The 22,191-nt window shown below is 42.7% G+C and overlaps 1 protein-coding gene across 2 annotated transcripts in view; it reads left to right on the forward strand.

The window, feature by feature from the left end:
• COPZ2 (coat protein complex I subunit zeta 2) overlaps window positions 1-22,191 on the forward strand; it is a 55,331-nt gene that overhangs the window by 23,629 nt on the left and 9,511 nt on the right. For both annotated transcript variants that reach the window (XM_077252225.1, XM_077252224.1), the window contains 2 exons: window positions 17,314-17,369; window positions 19,671-19,748. In XM_077252225.1, coding sequence (XP_077108340.1) covers window positions 17,314-17,369; window positions 19,671-19,748 — 134 coding nt within the window. The remainder of the gene's footprint in view (window positions 1-17,313; window positions 17,370-19,670; window positions 19,749-22,191) is intronic.

The following is a 22,191-nucleotide window of genomic DNA, read 5'->3' on the forward strand; positions in this document are numbered from 1 at the left end:
CCTATTATAGCACATAGCGGTGACATCCGTCACTAGTTCTGTATCATAATATTCCTTATTTATAATCCCATGATGATGTCTTAATGCTATATGTATAACTAGCTATTGAACCCGTTCTACGCCCGGGTGGCGAACATTTATATTGGTATATGATCTCCATCCTGGTATGTGCTGCTCCCATCTTGCTCTCCCATCCTGTCATGTGCTGCTCCATCCTGCATCCCCATCCTGTCATGTGCTCCCATCCTGCGCCCCCATCCTGTCATGTGCTGCTCCATCCTGCATCCCCATCCTGTCATGTGCTCCCATCCTGCGCCCCGATCCTGTCATGTGCTGCTCCATCCTGTATCCCCATCCTGTCATGTGCTGTTCCATCCTGCGCCCCCATCCTATCATGTGCTGCTCCATCCTGTGTCCCCATCCTGTCATGTGCTGTTCCATCCTGTGCCCCCATCCTATCATGTGCTGCTCCATCCTGCATCCCCATCCTGTCATGTGCTCACATCCTGCGCGCTGAGTGCGGGCGGCTGTGCTGAGTGCGGGCGGCTGTGCTGAGTGCGGGCGGCTGTGCTGAGTGCAGGCGGCTGTGCGTGGCGGTGCTGAATGCGGGCGGCTGTGCGTGGCGGTGCTGAGTGCGGGAGGCTGTGCGTGGCGGTGCTGAGTGCGGGCGGCTGTGCGTGGCGGTGCTGAGTGCGGGCGGCTGTGCATGGAGGTGCTGAGTGCGGGCGGCTGTGCTTGACGGTGCTGAGTGCGGGCGGCTGTGCGTGGCGGTGCTGAGTGCGGGCGGCTGTGTGTGGCGGTGTTGAGTGCGGGCGGCTGTGCGTGGCGGTGCTGAGTGCGGGCGGCTGTGCGTGGCGGTGGTGAGTGCGGGCGGCTGTGCGTGGCGGTGGTGAGTGCGGGCGGCTGTGCGTGGCGGTGCTGTGCTTAGCGGTGCTGAGTGCGGGCGGCTGTGCGTGGCGGTGGTGAGTGCGGTCGGCTGTGCGTGGCGGTGGTGAGTGCGGGCGGCTGTGCTGGGCGCCGAGTGCTGGCGGCCTGAGCAGGCGGGGACACCGGCGCGCTGGGGGGGTCAGGTGCCGGAGTCGCCACTAGCTCAGGCCCCCGGCACTTGCTATATTTACCTGTCCCCTGTTCCACTGCTGCGCACCGCTCCATCTTCCGGGTCCTCTGCCTGTGACTGTTCAGTCAGAGGGCGGCGCGCATTAAGCGCGTCATCGCGCCCTCTGAACCGTTCAGTTCAGAGGGCGCGATGACGCGTTAATGCGCGCCGCCCTCTGACTGAATAGTCGCAGGCGGAGGATGGAGCAGCACGCATCACTGGAACGGGGACAGGTAAATATAGCATATACTCACCCTTCTGGCACGTCCCTGCTTCTCCGTTGGAGATCGCGGTGTGCGTTCAGCGCTTACGCATACCGCGATCTCCTGGGAGCGTCACTCTGTGGGGTCCAGACTGCGCCGGCGCTTGCGCAGTCTATAAAGGCTTCGGACAGAGTGACGCTCCCAGCGTTATATTATAGATATCATGATGACATCATAAATCTACATTTCTAATGTGATGGTATTATAAAGCTATATTTATTATGTCATGTTGATATCATCATGATGCTATATTTACACTAAGGTGATGTCTTAGTGATGTCATAATCACATAATTCTTATGTCACGATGAAGCCCAGCTGATGTTTATTTTACTTACATAGCGCCATTAGTTCCACAGCACTTAAGAGTCATCATGTTTATTCTATATTTAGGATGCCATGATGATGTCATATTCATAATAATACTACATCTGTAATGTCATTATGTTGTCACAACTGTATTTATGATGGTGTTATAATGCCATATTTACTATATCATGCTGATAAATTTATGATGTCATAATGCTATTTTCATTTTGTTTTAGTGGTAGTCAGTATGATGTCATAATACCATATTTATTATGTACTAATGCTATAATTGTGTTGTGACGATGAAGTCCTGCTGGTGTTCTGCTGTATTTATGATGCCATGATCGTGTCATAATGTTATACTTCTGATGTCATAATGCCATATTTATAATATAATGCTATATTTGTAATGTCGTAAATATGTAATTTTGCAATATTTATGTTGTGATAATGTCATAATGTCATATTGTTTGCCAGATCACTCCATCTCCAATCATACGGTGTGCGATCATTGCTTCCAAAGCCCTTCACATGCCAGATGACCATTATAACATTACGTGTTGTTGTAGGAAAACACAATGAAAGTGTCAACGGAAGCATGCTGTACTATTCATCCATTGGATATACGTCCTGGTGTAAAATTAATTTTACTAACCCAGCATAAGATATTTTTAGTTATGGATATCAATTCCTTATGGAAAACATGTGCAGCTATACAAACTCCTCCACTGTGTCGCAATTTCATTCTCCTTCAGCGTGATTTTCTTGTGCCAGAGGAGACATATGAAGCTGCCAAATGGTATTTTGTGCCATGGTCGGCAGTATTGTACTATAAGATGACAGCAATGAGGACCGCTGATTGTGGCTAAACAATCCATTCACCAGGGTTCAGAATTCTCAACTGTCTGATTTGCTGAGACAGTAAAATGTTAGAAAGATTCGTCCATGAGAAAAAAAAGGCAAACGTTCAATTTTTCAAAGGACATCTGTCACATTTCCTTCCCCTAGAAGGTTTATCTCTCTACCTCTTGTGTAACTGTTATCTACAAATCTAAGAAAAAAAACAGCATTTCCATGAGGCGCAAAAGAAAATAGTGATTTCTTCCATGACCATACCAAATATAAAAGGCTCCCTGTTAGAGCCGAAACATTGCGTAATTTGGGCATGGAACAAATCACTGTTCTTTTTCTTTTTAGATTTGAACAACAAGAAAATTCTGCTTTTCCTTAGATTTTTGTATATTGCGGTCAATAGTCCTGGAAGCTTGCAACCAAACTTTTCATTAGATAGATAATATAAAGCAGGCCTATCTCATATCTATCTATCTATCTATCTATCTATCTATCTATCTATCTATCTATCTGTCTGTCTGTCTGTCTGTCTGTCTGTCTGTCTGTCTATCTATCTATCTATCTATCTATCTCATATCTATCTATCCTCTATCTATCTATCTATCTATCTATCTATCTATCTATCTATCTCTTATTTATCTCCCTATTCCATATAAATCAATATCATATCTATAGGTGCTTCTCACAAAATTGTTGGATCTGGTGTCTCTCTTTTTCCTCCTGACAATACCCCTTAGATCAGACCTGGGCAAAGTGAGGCCCACGGGCCACATCAGGCCCTCTGGCTGTCTCAGTCCGGCCCATGTACCAAGACAGCCGTGGGGCTGGAAATCAGAGGTCCATGGGCCGCACAGTGCCCGCCCGCTTGCTGTCTCTCCATCTGTGGCTCTGCGCTGCGCCGCTGACTCCTTTGTTGGAGGAGGGGCCTCCAGCCAATTCCTCCACCAATCAGCGTGTGAAACAGCTGACGCAATGACGTCACTTCATTGCGTCATCTATGTACATCGAAGAGTCAGCGCACCGGAGGCGGGGAGACAAGCAGTGCGCCAGGGAACGGGACCGAGGTGAGTATGTGGGGTTAATTTTTTCTCTCTCATGTGTATAGGCTATTTGGGTGTACATGGGGAGGCTATGGGGGTGTGACATGGTGCTGCACACATGGGGTGACATGGTGCTGCACATGGGAGGGTGACATGGTGCTGCACATGGGGGGTGACATGCTGCACATGGCGCTGCACATGAGGGCGACGTGGCACTTGGTGCTGCATATAGAGGTGACATGCTATACATGGGGAGGCTATGGGGGCAGCATGCTTCACATGGGGAGGCTATGGGGGCAGCATGCTTCACATGGGGAGGCTATGGGGGCAGCATGCTTCACATGGGGAGGCTATGGGGGCAACATGCTGCACATGGGGAGGCTATGGGGCAACATGCAGTGTATATGGGGGAGGCTGTGTGGGGCTCATACAGTATATGGGGAGGCTGTGCGGGGCTCATGCCACATATAAGGGGATGTTGGTGGGCTCATACGATATACAGATGGGGCTGTGCTCGGGTTCAAACGATATATAGGGGGATGTCAGCATACTTAATTCTGCTCAATATTAAGTGATACAATTAATATTAATAAAATTATCAATAGTATAATAATTATAATATATCAATATTAAAATTGAGCAGAGTTAATTTCGGCCTATTGGTTCGGCCCTCCACAACAGTCACGGTCTATCATGTGGCCCCTTGGGAAAATTAATTGCCCACCCCTGCCTTAGATTCTCTATGGTGTTAAGGTCAGGTGAGTTTGCTGGCCAATCAAGCACAGTGATACTGTTGTTTTTAAACCAGGTATTGGTAGTTTTGGCAGTGTGGACAGGTGCCAAGTCCTGCTGGAGAATTAAATTTCCATCTCAAAAAATTTCCTGGTAGACGGCTGCGCGGACTTTGGTCTTGATAAAACACAGTGGATCTACACCAGCAGATGACATGGCTCCCCAAACGATCTCTGATTGTGGAAACTTCACACTAGACCTCAAGCAGCTTGGATTGTGCCTCTCCACTCTTCCTCCAGACTCTGGGACATTAATTTCCAAATGAAATGCAAAATTTACTTTTATCTGAAAACAACACCTTGGACCACTAAGCAACAGTTCAGTTCTTTTTCTCCCTGGCCCAGGTAAGACGCTTCTGGCGTTGTCTATTGGTCATGAATGGCTTGACACAAGGAATGCAACACTTGTAGCCCATGTCCTGGATATGTTTGTGTGTGGTGGCTCTTGAAGCAAAGACTCCAGCAGCAGTCCACTCCTTGTGAATCTCCCCCAAATTATTGAATGGCCTTTTCTTAACAATCCTTTCAAAGCTGCGATTATCCCGGTTGCTTGTGCACCTTTTTCTATCACACTTTTTCCTTCCACTCAACTTTCCATTAAAGGGGTTGTCCACTACTTTCAGTTAACCCCCCCAATGTATCCCCCCGAGGCCCCTAATGAATTTTATAAATACCTTCTGTTGCCGTTTTCGCCTGTGAGCGGCGCTATGGCGGCGGCTGAGTCCGGGTCACGTGACGCCCAGGCTGCAGCCACCGCTAATTTCCGCCGATGTCACGTCAATTTCCAGACTCTGGCAACGGTGCCGTTGCGGCGGCCGTTGCGGCGGCGGTGGCGGCCGGTGCGTCAGCGGCGGCCGGTGCCGTTGCGGCGGCCAGTGCGGTGGTGGTGGCCTGTGCGACGGCGGGGGTCTGCGCTGTGAAACCGAAGGTGCTGGAGTGTGGCTGTGCGGTGGTGGTGGCGTCGTCGTCTCTGTGTGCAGGCATCGTCCAATGGGACTACAAGTCCCATCGGGCTCTGCCTGCTACAGTGACACATTAGCCAATGATGGGACAGTAGTAGTCCCATCATCCAGCTAATGTGTTGAATGTAAAAAAAAAAAACACACACGCACATATACAGTACATACATACATACATAGAACACACATACAGGACATGCGACAACATGGAGCATGCGAAATGTGACATGCACCATGCGACGTGAGACAACATGTGGTGACATGCGTCAACATGCGCCATGCGACGACATGCGCCATGCGACGACATGCGACAACATGCGGCGACATGCGCCATGCGCCATGTGACAACATGCGGCGACATGCGCCATGCGACGACATGCACCATGTGACGAAATGCGCCATGCGCCATGCACCATGCGACATGCACCATGCGACATGCTACATGTGACAACATGCGACGACATGCAGCATGCGACGACATGCAGCATGCGCCGACATGCAGCATGCGACATGTGACAACATGCGCCATGCAACGACATGCGCCATGCGATGACATGCAGCATGCGACATGTGACAACAGGCGACGACATGCAGCATGCGACGACATGCGCCATGCGATGACATGCGCCATGTGACGAAATGCGCCATGCGACGACATGCAGCAAGCGACCTGCGACGACATGCATCATGCAACGACATGCATCATGCGATGACATGCGCCATGCGACGACATGCGCCATGCAGCATGTGACATGAGACAACATGCGGCGACATGCGCCATGCAACGACATGCGCCATGCGACGACATGCAGCATGTGACATCATGTGACATGCCACATACAGTACATACATACAGTACATACATACAACATACATATAGACATACAGTACATGTAACATAGAGTACATACTCACCATCACTTGTCACTTTGTTCCCCGAAGCCAGTGTCATCTGTAAAAAATATTAAAATAATAAACAACCAATATACTCCCTGATTCGCAGAAATCCAATTAAAACGAGTGTCCCTCGACGATCTCCCGTGGAGAGCAGGAGCATCAGCTGATGCGACCGCTCTCCAGGGGCTCCAGGAACACAATGAGGGGAGGAAGGTATCCTTCTACAATGTATTCCCCACAATGTATTCCTACGCCCCTGTGAAAAAATAGTCCCTAGTCTCACTTTATGGCATTGCTGTGCCATAAAGTGAGACCAGTGAACTATAGTAACCTCAGTGATGCACTGCAGGAGCCACTGTCTCCTGTCAGTGTGTCACTGAGGGTCCTATAGAGCAGTGACATCACCCGATGTCACTGTTCTATAGGGGAGATCGTCGTGGGACACACGTTATTAATTGGACTACGGCGGACAGGTAGTATACGGTTTATTATTTTTCGTTTTTTGCAGGCGCTGAAGTATGGTAAGTATGGTTAAATGAAGAATAATAAAATACTTTTTTCCTAATGTGTGTGTGTTTTATTAACCCTTTATTAGTATTGGATTAATAACGGATAGGCGTCTTATTGACGCCTCTCCGTTATTAACCCGGCTTAATGTCACCTTACAATAGCAAGGTGACATTAATCCCTTATTACCCCATATCCCACCGCTATACGGGAGTGGGAAGAGAGGGGCTAAGTGCCGGAATTGGCGCATCTTACAGATGCGCCATTTCTGGGGCGGCTGCGGACTGGTATTTGTAGCCGGGGGGGACCAATATCCATGGCCCCTCTCTAGGCTATGAATATCAGCCCGCAGCTGTCTGCGTAGCCTTTTATAAAATATAGGGGGACCCCACGTCATTTTTTGGGGGGATCCCCCTATTTTAATAGCCAGTAAAGGCTACGCAGACAGCTGCGGGCTGATATTCATAGCAGGCTACAAATATTGGCCCCCGGCCGTCGGCTTTCCCCCCTCTGGTGCAGAAAATTTCGCGGGAGCCCACGCCATTTTTTTTTTCTTTTTTTTTTTTTTTTTTAACTGAAACATATTATTCATTAACCCTTTTCTGCCAGCTGACGGAATAGTACGTCAGCTGGCAGTATCCCCCGCTTTGAGGTGGGCTTCGCGGTGAGCCCACTTCAAAGCCGCAACATGTCAGCTGTTTTCAATGCAAAAAAAAAAAAATGTACATGATCGCTAAACGGCATAGCGAGAAAAAAAAATCAAAAGACAAAATTACGTTTTTTTGGTCGCCGCGACACTGCATTAAAATGCAATAATGAGTGATCAAAAGAACGTATCTGCACAAATGTGGTATCATTAAAAACGTCAGCTCGGCGCGCAAAAAATTAGCCCTCACCCGACCCGATATCTCAGAACATATAGACGCTACGGGTATCGGAAAATGGAGCAATTATTTTATTTCTTTTTAGCAAACTTTGGAATTTTTTTTCACCACTTAGATAAAAAATAACCTAGACATGTTTGGTGTCTATGAACTCGTAATGACCTGGAGAATCATAATGGCAGGTCAGTTTTAGGCTGTGTGCACACGTTGCAGATTTGGGTGCAGAATTTTCTGCACAAAATCTGCATCTCCTTGCTGAAAACGCCGCTGCGTTTTGGATGCATTTTTTTCACGTTTTTTTCATGTTTTTGCACGGTTTTGATGCGGGTTTTTTGTGTGGTTTTGATGCAGTTCTTGGTGCGGTTTTTGTTGCGGTTTTTGCGTGTTTTTTGTGCGTTTTTGTATGCGTTTTTGAAAGCTAAATAAAGATGTATTATTGAACAAAAAAAAACGATTTGTGATGTCATTATTGTCCAACCCACACTCAATTACACACAGATAGACATATAGATGATAGATGAAATGGATAGACAGATCTACATATAGATAGATCTATAGATGCATATGCAGCGCCCCAGAGTCCTGGTCGTTGCAGTACTGATGCTCCGCCGCTAAGGGAGGCTATGGTACGTCCGATGGCACTGAAGGAGTTCACCTGACCAGGTATCACAGACACCAATACACTTCACAGTCTGGCCTCCAGGGGGAGCTAAGGGTGCTATGTATTAGGCCACTCCTCACAATCTGGTAAAACTGGGGGTTGGATAGGAAGTTAGAGAGAAGCTGACTGGGTTGGAACCAGGCATCATCCTGTGGCAGAGGGTGTTGCAGGGGAAGATTCAGGGGGGTCCCTGTCAGGGGTGGGATCCTGACAGAGGCCTAGCGATCAGAGAGAACGTTACGGGACCGCGCCTGCGCTTCATCGCGGCAGTACCCCAAGAAAGGACAAGAAGCGAGGTTTATTGTGCTGAGTGAGAAAAGAGGTCAACGCAACAAGGAGAAACACCAGTAGGAGTCGTGCTGTAAGACGAGGCAACATCCTACTGAGGCGCGTAGCCGGTGGCCGGAACGCTGAGGAAGTATTGAGCTCCAGGCCTTACTTCAAACCTACGGCAGGACAGTCAGTTATAGGCGGGCTGTCTCACTCAAATCACCTAAGAAGACATAGGGGGCAACATTTGGAGAGGGGCGACTCTAGGGTCCCAGAAGAACTTCGAGCCTACCCGTCATACGGGTGCGTCCTAGCCATATCATCTGGGGGGACGAAGCAGAACATCATAATCGAGTTGTGAGGGAACTTCAGAAACAGACACAACAGTTGTGGGGACTATCCCGTAAGCACAGCAGGGGAGGACCACAACACACAAGCGCTAGAAGGTAGGCACAGATTTCCACCTGCAAAGGGAACCCTGGAGGTGCCATCGGACCGGCCGGACTTGCGCAGCCTGTTTAACCGTATTCCGGACTGAGGATCCTGAAGCCTTCAGTAAAGAGGTAAAGAGACTGCAACCTGGTGTCCTCGTTATTTACTGCGACCTGCACCACATCATAACATCATCACCATACCTCCACCTTCATTGTACACCCCTCAGCAGGGTGACGGGCCGGGTCTAGCCACCGTGACAACCCCAGAACAGAGACTCAGAGGCCCGGTACCGGGTACCCCTCGGCCCTGCGGCAGTGGGGGCGCTACACATACATCTACTTATTCCTATATCTATCTATAGATATATCTGGATAGATATACTGTATCTATTGATAGATGTATGGATAGTGTAGGGTGCGTGTCCACTGTCCGGATTACATCCGAATTAGCTGCAGATTGGATGCTGCGTACTTGTAGTCCCATCGGATGATGCCTGCACACACAACCCCAAAAGACCCCCCGCACAGCCCCGCACACATCCGAACAGCCCGCAGACCCCGCACACACCTGAACAGCCCCACACAGCGCCGCACACATCCAAACAGCCCGCAGACCCCGCACACACCTGAACAGTCCCGCACAGCGCCGCACACATCCGAACAGCCCCCAGACCCCGCCCGCACACACATACACGCACACAGTCACCATCCACACACTTCCCTCTTCCCGAACTGCAGCATTTCTCGGACCCACATCCGCATCTTAACTGCAGATCTTTTTTACCTCTGCGGTTTTGCTGCGGATGTGCCCGACTCAATGAAAGTCTATGGGTGCATAAACGCTGCAGTTTGGCACAAAAGAAGTGACATGCTCCGGAAAAAAAAAAGCTGCGTTTCGGTGCGGCTTTTTCCGCAACATGTGCACAACAAGTCTGCGGCTCCCATAGACTTACATTGGTTGTGCACTACACTGCGGATTTGATGCAATTGTGTGCGGCAAAAAATGCTGCGGATCTGCAATCAAATCTGCAACGTGTGCACACAGCCTTAGCATTTAGTGAACCTAGCAAAAAAGCCAAGCAAAAAACAAGTGTGGGATTGCACTTTTTTTGCAATTTCATCGCACTTTGACTTTTTTTCACATTTTCTGTTACACGACATGGTAAAACCAATGGTGTCGTTCAAAAGTAGAACTTGTCCCGCCAAAGATAAGCCCCCACATGGCCATATTGACGGAAAAATTATGGCTCTGGAAAGAAGGGGAGCGATAAACGAAAAAAGCTCCAGGGGTGAAGGAGTTTAGAAACATGGATATGGACATATCTATGGAAATAGACATAGATATATCTGTATGTATCTATCTATCCATCCCATATCTATCTATCTATCTATCTCATATCTATCTATCTATCTATCTATCTATCTATCTATCTATCTATCTATCTATCTATCTATCTCATATCTATTATCTATCCCATATCTATCTATCTATCTATCAATCTATCTCATATCTATCTATCTATCTATCTATTTGTTATCTATCTATCTATCTATCCATCTATCTGTGTGTAACGGAGTTGTGGGTTGGACAAATGTAAAAGAGGATGTTGGACAGAAATTACATCACAAATCTTTTTGAAGATAGAGGGGGGAGAGGAGGGAGGGGTTGGGGTGTGTTTTGGAGTGGGTGTGCCAGGTGCAGAGTTACAGGCGAGTGCAATGCATCATGGAACTTGTAGTATTAGAGCACAGTAAGTCAGGAGAAAGGAAGTTGTCGATTAACCCCATGAGAGCTGGATCCAGCACTAAAGATGTGCTGCTACAGCATGATAAAAGGTAATATTGCCAAAATAAAGACAGTGGATGTTTTCAGTGGCACATAATAGCAAGATTTATGAAAAAAAAAAAATGTTTATTGTAGTGGACAATTTCTTTGATATTCTTGGATACAGCACTCTGTGAACAGCCAGCTTCTTTAGCAATGACCTTTTGTGGCTTACCCTCCTTGTGGAGTGTGTCAATGACTGCCTTCTGGACATCTGTCAAGTCAGCAGTCTTCCTCATGATTGTGAAGCCAACTGAAACAGACTAAGGGACTATTTTAAAGACTTAGGGAGCTTTTGCAGGTGTTTTTTTTGTTAATTATTCGAATTTACTGAGATAATGACTTTTGGGTTTTCATTGGCTATAAGCCATAATCATAAACATTAATAGAAATAAATACTTGAAATAGATCACTCTGTTTGTAATGACTCTATATAATATATGATTTTCACTTTTTGTATTGGAGTATTGGAGAATTGAAATAAATTAACTTTTTGATAATATTCTAATTTTGTGAGAAGCACCTCTATCTATCATCTATCTATTTCATATCTATCTATTATCTATCTATCTTACAAAGTACTATATAATATACCCTCTCTCACTAAACCTATGAAACTGACCATAATTATATAATTATAATCTATAGACAATCTTGTGTTCTCAGTGCACAAATGATATTGCTGAACTAGTGCAAATTATAGTACCTGCAGCAGGTTTTCCCCACACTAGAGACATAAAAACCTCTTACACATTTTCCTACCAGAAGAAAGCACCTGCAAATGTGCTATCTACAGTGCCGATATATCACATCATACTTAGCACCATTTTTGTTATTTTTTTGTGTGCCAAAAGCACTAAGAAGAGAACATAGCCCAACTGTTTTCTGCACCCTTGCTGGCATGTGTTTGGGAAGTAAGAAGCAACATAAAACAGACTAGCAAGCCACGTGGGGCCAACATTGTTGCCAAACGTCCTCAATCTCCTGTACAGTCTGTAAAAATATGGATCTATTTTTCAAATGTCCATAAAAAAATAGATGCGTTTGATTTTTCTGGAAGTAACAATAAGGTTTTCGCGTGCTGCGCCAATTCTCTGGAATGCACTACCTCGGACAATTCGATGAATTCCCAATAGCCACAGTTTTAAGCATGGCCCAAACATGCACTTCTTTAAACTGGTTCATCACAAACAGTTTTTACCATTTAACTGATGTGTCCTTCCCCCATTTTCTCAGATTCTAATCTTGTGAGCAAGGCCCTCACTCCTTTTGGTATCTGTTGAATTGTGTGTTCTGTAATGTCTTTGTCTGTACAAGTCCCCTCTGTAATATAAAGTGCTGCAGAATATGTTGGTGCTATAGAAATAAAAAGAAAAAAAAAAAAAAAAAAAACACAAGGCGCCCCCAATGTGTCACACTGTATATAGATAAATACAGACTTGGTAGGGAATATGCTCACCTATTGCAGTTGTGAAAATGGGTCACAACTCCCATGCGGGTGTAACCGTAGCAGCAGGTCTCCACAGAAATCCAGGAGGATGTTGGGAGTAGTAGTCTTAGGCAAAATGAAGACCGCGCTCACGGGATATATTTAAAATGGTTTATTTTAGCCTACGCGTTTCAAGAGCGTTCCTGCTCTCTTCCTCAGGGCATGTAATACATAACACAATATGGAGTATATTTATAGAAAAGAAAGGAAGGGGAGGGGCGACAATGCCCCTATATTATAGTACTTGAACTAGTTAAAAACATATATATATATATGGTAATACAAAGGCAATACACATTAATATCAATAACCTAAAACGAAAATTTATTAAAAAGACAAACAGAAACATGAAAAGATGAAAAAATTATTAAAATAAATAAAAAATAAACTGGGACCTGAGTATAAAAAGGCAGGGATCTCAGGTAGCACAACAAGTATTCGAACCGGGGACCCTTGTATGGTAATTCTATTATTTAAGCTCCTCAAGTCATTGTGCCACCGGTTCCTGATAGGTTAGAGGATGTCTGCTATTACATTTAGCCCTTCAGGTTCAAGGGAATTCAAGGTGTATATCCAATAAATTTCTTTCCTATTAAGTGACTGTGTACGATTAGAAACATGTGCAGGAACGTGATCAATGGGGTGAACACGAAATAATAAAGGATTACAATTATGTGCGATATTGAAATGTCTAGAAAGACCATGTTTTAGATAACCTGTTTTAATATTGTGTCGGTGTGAGTTCATACGGAGGTGGAGTGGTTGTGTAGTCCTACCAACATATATCTTGTTGCAAGGACAAGTGATAATGTAAATAACAAAGGAAGTGGTGCAGGTGAAGACATGACTGATTGGAAAAGAATAAGGAAAGGAAGGATGTTTGAATCCTGTACTGGTATGGGCTATAATACCACAACATAGACATTTTTTGTGAAAACATTTAAAAATCCCTGGTTTTTGTGCAACAAATGATTTTTTTCTTTCATCAAGAAGTCTGCTGGGAGCCAATTTGTTTTTCAGGCTTGGTGCTCTCCTAAAAATAATTTTAGGATGTTGTGGCACCAGTTTACCAAGTATTTTATCCTCTCTTATTATATGCCATAATTCATTAATAGATTTTTTAATAAATTTGTGGTCAGTACTGAATGTGGTTAAAAAACTACAGGTGTATTCATCTAAATTAGCTGCAGTGTCACCTTTTTCTTTTTTTAATAACATTTCTTGATTAAAATTCTTAAAAACGTGTTCGATTGCTCTGTTTACCAACTCCCTGGGGTATTTTTGTGCTAAAAACTTATTTTTTAAAACCTCCGATTGATCCTTAAAATCACTATCAGAAGAAAAATTTCTCCTAATACGCATGAACTGGCTTTTTGGAATATTACAAAGCCATTTATCAAGATGGTTGCTATTATAATGAACATAGCTATTACTATCTACTTTTTTAAAAAAGTTCTTTGTATGAATTTCGCCATCCACAATAAAGAATATCACATCTAGATAATTGATAGCAGTTTTATTAAAAACAGAAGTAAAATCGAGACCCCAGGGGTTGTTTTTCAGCTCTGATATTAAAAATTCAGGAGGTTTAAAAGTTGTATCCCAAATAAAAACAAGGTCATCAATATAACGTCCATAAAAAACCATACAATCAGTAAAAGCACTATTATAAATAAAGGAATTCTCAAAATGACCCATAAATAAATTAGCATAAGTTGGTGCTACCCGAGATCCCATTGCTGCACCACGTGTCTGGTGGTACAGTTCACCCAAGAAAGTAAAATAATTATTTTTTAAAATAAAACTCATTCCCGACATTAAAAATTGTTTTTGTTTGTCCGATAATCTCGGATCTGTATCCATAAATAATTTCATACTTTCAAGTCCAATTTCGTGTTTGATATTTGTATATAATGAGCAAACATCAACTGTAACAAATACATAACTATCTTTCCATTTAATATTTCTGATACGTCTGATCACATGTGCAGAATCCTTAATATAGCTTCTCAATTGGGTAACATGTACCTGCATAATACTGTCTATATAGCTAGATAGGTTTGAGGTCAGGGAACCAATACTAGAAATAATGGGACGACCCGGGGGATTTTTTAGACTCTTGTGAATTTTAGGAATATGGTACATGAAAGGTACGCTTGGGTTTGTTATGGAAAGAAACTTGCTCTCGTTCTCATTTAAGACACCACTATCAAAAGCTTCCTTGATCATGAATTTATAGGCTTTTTGCATTTCTGAAAAAGGATCATTGGTTATTTTAGAATAAAAATCATGGTCAGACAATATATTATGGGCTTCTTTTATATAGTCACCACGGTCTTGCACCACTATACCACCTCCCTTATCCGCAGCTCTGATGACTATCTCTTTATTATTTTTGAGTTTTAAAAGAGACGCTTTCTCATCGGGTGTTAAATTCCCACCTTTTTTAGATTTTAACTTGCAATTTTTTTCAATATTATTAAATTTTTTAAGTAGTAAATTGGAAAATGTTTCCAAATGAGGACCCTTACTTTCTATCGGATAAAATTTGCTTTTTCGTTTGACATCCAAATGTAACCCTGTGAGTTCGGGTGTATTAGATGGTTCTACATTATCATTAATATTAGGCACAGAAATGCAAAAAGCCTATAAATTCATGATCAAGGAAGCTTTTGATAGTGGTGTCTTAAATGAGAACGAGAGCAAGTTTCTTTCCATAACAAACCCAAGCGTACCTTTCATGTACCATATTCCTAAAATTCACAAGAGTCTAAAAAATCCCCCGGGTCGTCCCATTATTTCTAGTATTGGTTCCCTGACCTCAAACCTATCTAGCTATATAGACAGTATTATGCAGGTACATGTTACCCAATTGAGAAGCTATATTAAGGATTCTGCACATGTGATCAGACGTATCAGAAATATTAAATGGAAAGATAGTTATGTATTTGTTACAGTTGATGTTTGCTCATTATATACAAATATCAAACACGAAATTGGACTTGAAAGTATGAAATTATTTATGGATACAGATCCGAGATTATCGGACAAACAAAAACAATTTTTAATGTCGGGAATGAGTTTTATTTTAAAAAATAATTATTTTACTTTCTTGGGTGAACTGTACCACCAGACACATGGTGCAGCAATGGGATCTCGGGTAGCACCAACTTATGCTAATTTATTTATGGGTCATTTTGAGAATTCCTTTATTTATAATAGTGCTTTTACTGATTGTATGGTTTTTTATGGACGTTATATTGATGACCTTGTTTTTATTTGGGATACAACTTTTAAACCTCCTGAATTTTTAATATCAGAGCTGAAAAACAACCCCTGGGGTCTCGATTTTACTTCTGTTTTTAATAAAACTGCTATCAATTATCTAGATGTGATATTCTTTATTGTGGATGGCGAAATTCATACAAAGAACTTTTTTAAAAAAGTAGATAGTAATAGCTATGTTCATTATAATAGCAACCATCTTGATAAATGGCTTTGTAATATTCCAAAAAGCCAGTTCATGCGTATTAGGAGAAATTGTTCTTCTGATAGTGATTTTAAGGATCAATCGGAGGTTTTAAAAAATAAGTTTTTAGCACAAAAATACCCCAGGGAGTTGGTAAACAGAGCAATCGAACACGTTTTTAAGAATTTTAATCAAGAAATGTTATTAAAAAAATAAAAAGGTGACACTGCAGCTAATTTAGATGAATACACCTGTAGTTTTTTAACCACATTCAGTACTGACCACAAATTTATTAAAAAATCTATTAATGAATTATGGCATATAATAAGAGAGGATAAAATACTTGGTAAACTGGTGCCACAACATCCTAACATTATTTTTAGGAGAGCACCAAGCCTGAAAAACAAATTGGCTCCCAGCAGACTTCTTGATGAAAGAAAAAAATCATTTGTTGCACAAAAACCAGGGATTTTTAAATGTTTTCACAAAAAATGTCTATGTTGTGGTATTATAGCCCATACCAGTACAGGATTCAAACATCCTTCCTTTCCTTATTCTTTTCCAATCAGTCATGTCTTCACCTGCACCACTTCCTTTGTTATTTACATTATCACTTGTCCTTGCAACAAGATATATGTTGGTAGGACTACACAACCACTCCACCTCCGTATGAACTCACACCGACACAATATTAAAACAGGTTATCTAAAACATGGTCTTTCTAGACATTTCAATATCGCACATAATTGTAATCCTTTATTATTTCGTGTTCACCCCATTGATCACGTTCCTGCACATGTTTCTAATCGTACACAGTCACTTAATAGGAAAGAAATTTATTGGATATACACCTTGAATTCCCTTGAACCTGAAGGGCTAAATGTAATAGCAGACATCCTCTAACCTATCAGGAACCGGTGGCACAATGACTTGAGGAGCTTAAATAATAGAATTACCATACAAGGGTCCCCGGTTCGAATACTTGTTGTGCTACCTGAGATCCCTGCCTTTTTATACTCAGGTCCCAGTTTATTTTTTATTTATTTTAATAATTTTTTCATCTTTTCATGTTTCTGTTTGTCTTTTTAATAAATTTTCGTTTTAGGTTATTGATATTAATGTGTATTGCCTTTGTATTACCATATATATATATGTTTTTAACTAGTTCAAGTACTATAATATAGGGGCATTGTCGCCCCTCCCCTTCCTTTCTTTTCTATAAATATACTCCATATTGTGTTATGTATTACATGCCCTGAGGAAGAGAGCAGGAACGCTCTTGAAACGCGTAGGCTAAAATAAACCATTTTAAATATATCCCGTGAGCGCGGTCTTCATTTTGCCTAAGGGTGCTATAGAAATAACATTATTATTATTATCATTATTATTATTATTATTAAGGTTATCAACCCTGGTGACCATCTTTGTTACATATGATCTTACAGTGTCACGGGTTTGTTACAAACAAGTTGTCGTGAAGTCCGTCGTAGTGACTATGTAGTGTTTTAACATCACGAATGATAATGTTTTACATGGTTCAGCACAATAATTGTGATATCTGTCTTCAGCTGATGCTTCTCGCTGCACTGACATGTCTATGTGAAAGCCTGTGCCATGTACTGCGGTGAGTAGCGCACGTCTGTGTGCATGGCTTATCTGTCACAAGACACAATAAATGCATAGAAATCTTCACATATCTCAAGTAAGAATGAAATTATTTGTTAGAAAAATTATTTCTTAAAAGGAACCTGTCACCTGGTTCATGCTGCCCAAACCACGAGCTGCGTGTATCAGAGCCTGGATGCTGGACTGGAACTAAGTAAGTTTTATTCTGAAACAATCCGGCCTGGGACTCAGACTATTTTGTCAGTCACCTAGAGTGGTGCTGGGAAGAGCCGGCCAATGGCGACGTTGGACTAGTCTGGTCTCCGGCTATGGTCCCCAGTCAATTATTTAAAGTAAGTTTTCTCTGAAATGCCAGAGCATGTGAGGGAAAAAATGATGTAAATGCACTCTTTCCGATTCAGCCTAATTGGGGTGACGTGTTCCTTTTAACTGTCCTGAACTTTATGCCATACATGGAGTCAAGAGTCATCACAGTTTGCTGTTTGTCGTTTTCATCCAATCTAATCCGTCTATGTCAGTTGGGATTAGCAGCGATGACCCTGGTAAGGCCCCATTCAGACATCCATTTTCACATACGTGTTCTATCCATGGTCTCCACAGATAGAATACTTACTGTCTGTAGGGTTGTTCACAAGTCTATGACTTAGTGTTCACAACCCCCACCAAAAAAACAGAGACGTCAATTTTTGCTCCTGCTTTCGATTATATCTCACCAAAGCAAGGCAACTGGTCAGTGAAAAAAACAGATTGCTCTCAGAGGCTTCATTATGTAAAAAAATGGTGCCACACTGATGATAAAAATGGACACATGTACCAAAAATGGATCCAACACAATTATGAAGTATATGGTCTGTCCTTTCTTATATTCGCACTCCCCCATAAATCCTCCCCAAAAAAGCAATGTTTGAGTTAGACTGTTCCTACACATTTGTCCACCAATGCAAGTGTCTGCGTGTTTTCACATATAAAATAAATACTGTATAAAAAGTTATTAAATTTTAAGATATTTTAAAGGGGCAGATTATTAAAATTGCCTAAAAGCAAGACTGTCTTTGTCGCCCATAGCAACCAATCACAGCACACGTTTCATTTTTCAAAACTACTGTAGGAAATGAAAGCTGTGCTGTGACTGGCTGCCATGGACAACAAGGACATCTGCTTTCAGACAGGTTTGTAAATCTCCTTTTTGTGCTTTAAATCCTTGCAGTTTTCAGGATCTCTGCCCGTTTTTCAGTACATTAAAAAAATATCTTGTTCACTTTTAGGCTGCAGTCACACTAGCAGTATTTGGTCAGTATTTTACATCAGTATTTGTAAGCCAAAACCAGGAGTGGGTGATAAATGCAGAAGTGGTGCATATGTTTCTATTATACTTTTCCTCTATTTGTTCCACTCCTGGTTTTGGCTTACAAATACTGATGTAAAATGCTGACCAAATACTGCTAGTCTGACGGCAGCCTAAAAGTTTAAAGAGACTGGACAAAAGTGAGTAAAAAGCAGGAGAGGTGATTTTTAAGCATGTAAATATTCCCATCTGGACATTATAATAATAATGATAGTAATATCAATGATAAGATTGTTGTGTCTCAATATAGTTTCTTAATGATGTATACTAGAAAAATAAAAATCTTTTACAGCCACTGAATATTTTACACCTGTAATTAAAAAGTTAAATTAAAAATAAAAAAAAATATTTTACTGCTTGCGAGCAGTTTTTTAGCATTGTTGCTTTGTGCATTCACACCTCTGCTTTGTAACATTGAATGTTGGACTTGTTAGATCTGTCTTATTTACTGACCCAACCCTTTAATTGTTCAAGCTTAAAGGGAACCTGTCAGGTCAGATAACATTACTAATAATAATAATAGTGTTATGAAGGTGTCTGGCCCCAGTACTGAAAGTGCAGCACCCAGGAGAAAATGAACTTTATTTCTCATGGGATCCGCCAGCTTTAGCTCATAAAGGCATGTCTCTGACTGACAGCTCACTCAGCAGTGCAGCAGTGTAAAGCCAACTGTCAGTCAGTGCTGGGGCACTTACAGCTGTCACTCACAGTATACTGAGTGGTGACTGTAGCCGCAAAGGCTCACCTGCATGACTGAAAGCCGGCGGCTCCTGGGAGAAATAAAATTATTCCTCCTGGGTTCTGCACTTTCAGTACGGCAGCCACACACCTTTATTAATCTACTAACCTGCAGATTAACCCTGTGTCTGCAGGTTAATTGCATTATTCAAACTGAAAATTCCCTTTAAGCTGTTGGTAAAATCACTAATCTGACCATATTTTTCTCATCCACAGGAAGCACATAGACAGGAATTTGCTGTTGGAAAATATGGACACAGTTTTTCTGATACTTGATGAAATTATTGATCAGGGGTAGGATCTTACTTGTATGCTTTTCACAAGATTTGAGAAACAGCAGAAATGTAATAAATGACAAAATATAGTGCCAGCAAAGTGCTTCCTGAATCACAGTATAAACAAAAGTACATCTAAACAGAAAAATCCACCCTTGTAAACAGTGGCAGCGTAATGCTTCCCTCAACTGAGATGTAGAATTAAAGGGAATCTGTCAGTAGAATCTACCCTCCTAAGCTGTCTACATGGGGATGTAGGCCCTAGAAAACTGAACAGCATGATACCTTGATATCTGTGATCCAATGTCTTATTCCAGAGACATTCATGTTTTTCTTAATATGTAAATGAGTTGTAAGGATCTGTGGGCTGGACACAGATTTCCCTGAGAATCTGACTCCAGAGATTGTTAGATGAAAGAGCTGTTACCAGTCTTCTCCTCTCCTAATCACATACAGCTCTGTATTGAGATCAGATCTAACACAGTACAGCAGAGTTGAACCTTGTCTCATTACAAACACATCAAGCACATTTGCAGTTGCCTTCCCACAGTGCTGTCAGCTTTGCTGTACTGCCCTTCCCCCCACATCAGCTGCCTGTGAGATGTCAGAGGACAGCAGCTGGAAATGTTTTTGCAATAGGACAAAGTTCACTTCTGCAGTGCTTTCTTAGCTCTGATCTCACTGCCAAGCTGTGTGTGATTATGAGAGAAGAGAGCAGCCATTAAATACCACACTGGTAACGCCTACTTACATTTAAAATAATCTCTGGAAGCATTTTCTCTGAGAGATCTGTGCCCGGCCCATAGATCTTAACTTATTTGCTAACATAAAAATGTGGATATTTTTTTTAACAAGACATCGTATCACAATGCGTATCAAGTTATCACTTTGTCCAACTTTCTATAGCCTGCATGCCAATATGGATGGCTTAGGAGGCTGATCCTACTGACAGATTTCCTTTAAATGATACAGTTCTGTGTGTCTGTCTGTCTGCAGCCACCACAAAGTGGATCCCTGTGCATATGGAGTGCCCACCAGGGCCGTGGGGAATACTCGGTACCGGTTCTGGTGGTCCTTAAAGGGGTCGGTCACAACAGCAGTGACCCGGTCCGTGGCCCTGGGTGTCCAAATTAAAGGGGACGTTTTTAAAGGGAATGTTTGTCATGCCATCTGTGGTACTCGGCCATGGAGATGTTAGCCGACGCTGCTGTGCAGTCTTCTGGGGAAGTTGATAAAGCAGCCGAGTTGTTAAATCTCTCCACAGGTAGAGCTTGGTCCCCAGGGCAGTTAGTGGTGTGGGTGACAATGTTTCTAGTAGCAGGTAGTGGTACAGCGTACGTGATGCTGGAAAGAAATGGAAGGACACAGCTGTTGTGAATTTGGATTCTGGGCTCCCCCGGTGGCCGCTTGTGGAATTGGACTTGTCATCCTCTTTCCTGTTTCACCTGGTTCCATCAGTAGTGGGTGTCGCTATTTAAGCTCATTTCTCTGGTGGTTTCTTGCCGGTCAACAATGTTATCTGATGCCTCTCAGTGCTTGTTCCTGCTTCTAGACAACTACTAGTTAAGTTGGACTTTTGTCCATGTTTTCGTTTTGCCTATTTGTTCCAGTTCACAGCTGAAGTTTTGTTACTGTGTCTGGAAAGCTCTCGTTGATCAGGGATTGCTACTCTGGCGTTATGAGTTAATGCCAGAGTTTAAGGTAATCTCTGGATGGTGTTTTGTTAGTGTTTTTCTGCTGACCATGAAAGTATACTATCTGTCTTCTGCTATCTAGTAAGCGGACCTCAAATTTGCTAAGACTATTTTCCTGCTGCGTTTGTTGTTTCATCTGAACTCACCGTCATTATATGTGGGGGGCTACTGTCTTCTTTGGAATATTTCTCTAGAGGTGAGCCAGGTCTTATATTTCCCTCTGCTAGCTATTTAGGTCTTAGGCCAGAGCTGGGCATCTAGCGATAAATAGGAAATGCTACCTGGCTATTTCTAGTTGCGCGGCAGGCTTAGTTCATGGTCAGTATAGTTCCATCTTCCGAGAGCTTGTCCCTCTATAGGCTTGCTATGATCTCTGCCTGCAGAGATCATGACAGTGAGATTGCATCACATCTGGGGGCAGGTTATGGACAATTTGAAGTTGTCCCAGGAGAAGACTCAGCGTTTTGCCAACCGTCATCGTCGTGTTGGTTCTCGGCTTTGTGTTGGAGATTTGGTGTGGTTGTCTTCTCGTTTTGTCCCTATGAGGGTCTCTTCTCCTAAGTTTAAACCTCGGTTCATCGGCCCTTATAGAATATTGGAGATTCTTAATCCTGTTTCTTTCCGTTTGGACCTCCCTGCGTCCTTTTCCATTCATAACGTTTTTCATCGGTCGTTATTGCGCAGGTATGAGGTACCTGTTGTACCTTCAGTTGAGCCTCCTGCTCCGGTGTTGGTTGAGGGTGAGTTGGAGTACGTTGTGGAGAAAAT

Source organism: Ranitomeya variabilis, chromosome 4 (assembly GCF_051348905.1).
Source record: "Ranitomeya variabilis isolate aRanVar5 chromosome 4, aRanVar5.hap1, whole genome shotgun sequence".
NCBI classification, from domain to species: domain Eukaryota; kingdom Metazoa; phylum Chordata; class Amphibia; order Anura; family Dendrobatidae; genus Ranitomeya; species Ranitomeya variabilis.